The sequence below is a fragment of the Palaemon carinicauda genome, chromosome 13 (assembly GCF_036898095.1).
Source record: "Palaemon carinicauda isolate YSFRI2023 chromosome 13, ASM3689809v2, whole genome shotgun sequence".
NCBI classification, from domain to species: domain Eukaryota; kingdom Metazoa; phylum Arthropoda; class Malacostraca; order Decapoda; family Palaemonidae; genus Palaemon; species Palaemon carinicauda.
This window is the reverse complement of record NC_090737.1, coordinates 23,620,851-23,625,044: the sequence shown is the minus strand read 5'-3', so window position 1 is coordinate 23,625,044 and position 4,194 is coordinate 23,620,851. Positions and strand designations below refer to the sequence as shown.

Sequence of the window (4,194 nt, the reverse complement as noted above, 5' to 3'; positions counted from 1 at the left end):
CGCACCATTGTAAAGAGATTTGCATGGTGCCCATGCGTATCTTTGTAAGTGCGGGCAGGAGAAAGCTGGCGCGCAGGTGAGAGCTGGCGCGTTGGTAAGGGATGGCACGTGGGTGAGGGCAGCATAGCTGTCTCATCTACAAACTCTCTTGCAGGAGAAGGTTGGCGCGCAGGTTTTACCTGGTGCGTAGGATGGCGCGCAATATGGCGCTCAGGAGAGCATGATGTAGGGCGTGCATGTGCGCCCGCAGGAGAGCGCTGTTGCGCAGGAGAACGATGGCGCGCAGGCGAGTGTTGGCGCGCAGGTGGGCACTGGCGCGTATGAGCAGGGTGCGTGAGCGCAGGCCACGCAGGAGAGCCCTGGCGCACAGGAGATTGTTGGCGCATGTGCGCATGTGGGCGCGCATGGTGGAGTTCTGCTCTTGTTGGCGCACGGTGCCCTATGTTAGGGGGATCAGGATGATCAGCGCTCTGTAGTGATGGGGCCTGACGAGATACTGATGAGTGCTTGTCAGGTTGCGTGGGCGCGTGGCTCGCAACAGCGCGTTCAGGTGGAGCCTTGTTAGGCCCATGCAGGAACGACGACAGCAGGTCTGTTGGGTGGAAGGTCGACGTGTCCTTTAAAAGGACGACCTTCCACCGAAGGAGATCGCAAATGATCTGCAGAGAGGTCCAGGACCAATGCAGGTGCAGTGATGGAAGATCGGTCTAGAGGCTCCTCAGCGGGGGACTGCACAGAAGACGAACCAAAGAGGCGCCTCCTCACCGCAGGTGAAGGAAGGCCTCTATGGCGAAGAGGAAGGCTCGCCTTCCGACGGATGCGCCCTCTGGGGGCCGTGGGATCAGCAAGCTGACCTTCAGCAGTCCTCCGAAGAGGAATCTCTGTAAGTGAACTCCCCCGAGGGAGAGAAACACTAGCAGGAGAGACTGACGATGGACTTAGTTTCCCCCTCGTGGGATGATCAGGAACGGGGGAAACTAAGCCGTTAGCTACCGTAGAGTCCGGAGTGGATGAGGTGATGGGTGAAACCGCATGGGATACCTCTGACACCACAACGTTGACAAGAGACAGAGGATCAACCTCTGACGGTGACGACGATTGCTTGACAGTAGCACCCAGGCGGATACAATCAAGCAAAACCTCCTTGGAGGGCGAACCCGTAAGCCCCAAGGAGGACTAAAGCTGAAAAAGGGAAGTTAGTGACAAATCCTCCCCCCCCCGAAGGGAGAGGTGGAGCTGCTTCGCTAGGGGAAGCAACGTCATCTCTCGAGACCCGAGGTTGGTTAGAAATAATTCAGTCTACGCTACCACTCAACAGTCTCTCGAAAGAGACAGACCGAGCGGGAGCTTCGGAGGTTTGGGCAATGGAGGAAGAGGCCTTGGGTTTTTCTTCCTTCGAAGCAACCTTCGAAGGAGAAATATTACGCTTGGACGTCTTCCGTCATCGCGAAAACCTCTCCCACTGGGAGGCAGACCACTCCCTACACTTGTTGACACTATCACACCCTTGGCCCCTACAAGAAGGACAAAGGGCGTGAGGATCAGTCTCGACCACCGACATGAATATTCCACAGGGGCGGTTGGGAAAACCAGGACAGGTGCGCATGGTCGCAAAGGCCAACTTCACGTACACAGTAACTAGAAAAACAAAGAACAATAAGCATTAATGGCTGCCAATATGACGACGAGGATGAGAGCAATCACGTCCGACCACCATCCAAGCCAAGAGCAAAGCGAGCTCAAGCACAGGTGTGTGGGAGGGGTAGCAAGCTACCCTCCCCTAACCCCTGCTAACTAGCGGTGTGGGTAGTAAACCCTCGTTAAAAATTAATGGCTCGTCATTTCAGCTTCGCCGAAAGTAATACACCTATTAAATAGCATGGTTTGTATTCCAGTTACGGAACAACTTATAGTTCCAAGGTCAAAACCCTAGCTGGGGGATCACCAAACCCTCCTTTCCAGGTCACAACTCTTAGTTTTTTTTGGGGGGAGGGGGGACAGCCACCAGACCTCCTTCCCAGGTCACAATTGCTAGCTGGACCCCTCTTCCCAGGTCACAACCGCTAGCTGGACGCCCCCTCCCAGGTCACAACCGCTAACTGGACCCCCGCTTCCCAGGTCACAACCGCTAACTGGACCCCCGCTTCCCAGGTCACAACCGCTAACTGGACCCCCACTTCCCAGGTCACAACCGCTAACTGGACCCCCCCTTCCCAGGTTACAACCGCTAACTGGACCCCCGCTTCCCAGGTCACAACCACTGGCTGGACCCCCGTTCCCAGATCACAACCGCTAGCTGGACCACCATTCCCAGGTCACAACCGCTAGCTGGACCCCCCTTTCCAGGTCACAACCGCTAGCTGGACCCCCCTTTCCGGGTCACAACCGCTTGCTGGAACCCCCTTTCCTTAATCACAACCGCTAGCTGGACCCCCTTCCCAGGTCACAAACGCTAGCTGGACCCCCTTCCCCAATCACACCCGCTCGTTGGATCCCCCTTTCCCCAATCACAACCGCTTGTTGGATCCCCCTTTCCCCAATCACAACCGCTCGTTGGATCCCCTTTTCCCCAAATCACAACCGCTCGTTGAATCCCCCTTTCCCCAATCACAACCGCTCGTTGGATCCCCCTTTCCCCAATCACAACCGCTCGTTGGATCCCCCTTTCCTTAATCACAACCGCTAGCTGGACACCCCTTTCCCTGGTCACAACTGCAAGCTGGACCCACTTTCACATGTCACAACTGCTAGCTGGACCCCCCTTCCCTCGTCACAACCGCAAGCTGGACCCCCTTTCCCAAGTTACAACTGCTAGCTGGACCCCCCCTTCCATGGTCACAACCGCAAGCTGGACCCCCTTTCCCAAGTCACAACTGCTAGCTAGACCCCCCTTCCCAGGTCACAACTGCTAGCTGGACCCCCCTTCCCAGGTCACAAACTATAAGTAAGTCACAAATAAATCCTTCAATTATGATGAAATAAATCACAAATAAATCCTTACATTATGAAAATTAAATCACAAATAATTACTCACCTTATGATTGACACCAAGGTCATTATTATTATTATTTTTTTTTTTTGTCTTGGCAATCTTTACAGAAGCTTTGCAATAGAAACGTGCTGGTCTTCCAAAAAAATTAAGCGAGATTCGGACCTTTGAGGCATTATTTCTCGGTTATTTTTTAATTTCACATGATTAACAATAGCTTTACACTGAACGGAGAGTATTTCCATCATAATCAATTGCTGACAAAAATGAAATTTCACTAAATTTTGAAATAGGTTTATGTACTTCCTTCAAGTTCCCTCTTGGAAACATCTTTATGATGGTGGTCAAGTTGAAACTGAAGGGGAAGGTGGAAAAAGATGGCAGTAGTAGAACAACATCCGGGAACATATAAAGAAGTACATGTACTCTGTGAATTGGTTTTAAAAAACCACCAGAAAGATACGTCATTGTAAATGTACAGAAAGCTACACAAACAATGGGAAACAACCCATGCGCAATAAGTCCCCTTCAGTCTCTCGGGTGTAAAAAATGGACTTGGAGTGAAAAAAATACTTCACATTTTAATAGACCAATATGTAAGTTATTATGCCCCAGCCCCAAGAGAAAAATACCAAACTAGCCAGCACTCGTCCATTTCTTATAGAGAATTCCAGTTTGGCTAGTAGTTAAAGTATCATATTTACCATATCTATATATGTTAAATATATGATACTTTAATTACTAGCGAAACTGGAATTCGCTATATGAAATGGACGAGTGCTGATGGCTCAACCCCTCTCTATGTAGCTCAAGAGAATATTATGCCAGGATATTGTGGTTGGCTTATGATAAAAAACGCACCTTTCAAACCGAATATTGACAAGTACATTATGAGATTTCATGAGGTAAGAAATTCTTAACCAGTTCCTACACAGACAACAACAATAAAAACTTTTGATAATCCTACTCTTCTGTTCATTCAAGTCTCTAGAGAGCTGGTTTACAGTTCTATAAAAACTGCTTAGGCAAAAATATGAAAAGAACTTACCGCTAAATGTCACATGTTTATTTGTGTGCTTTTCCTAACTATAATAACCAGAGTCCTTTAATAAAAGTGTGATTTTAGCAAGACTGGAAACTACTATTAAAACTTATAAAGAGGTGTCAGAAGTTACTGGAGAGTGGGAGGAAAGCCCCGTCCCTAG

At 49.8% G+C, this 4,194-nt stretch overlaps 1 protein-coding gene across 1 annotated transcript in view; it reads left to right on the top strand.

The window, feature by feature from the left end:
- LOC137651465 (glutamate receptor ionotropic, kainate 3-like) overlaps positions 1 to 3,401 on the top strand; it is a 26,249-nt gene extending 22,848 nt beyond the window's left edge. Inside the window, exon 5 of the mRNA XM_068384690.1 lies at positions 3,303 to 3,401. Within this exon, the coding sequence (XP_068240791.1) occupies positions 3,303 to 3,401 (99 nt within the window). The remainder of the gene's footprint in view (positions 1 to 3,302) is intronic.
- The last annotated feature ends 793 nt before the right edge of the window (positions 3,402 to 4,194 follow it).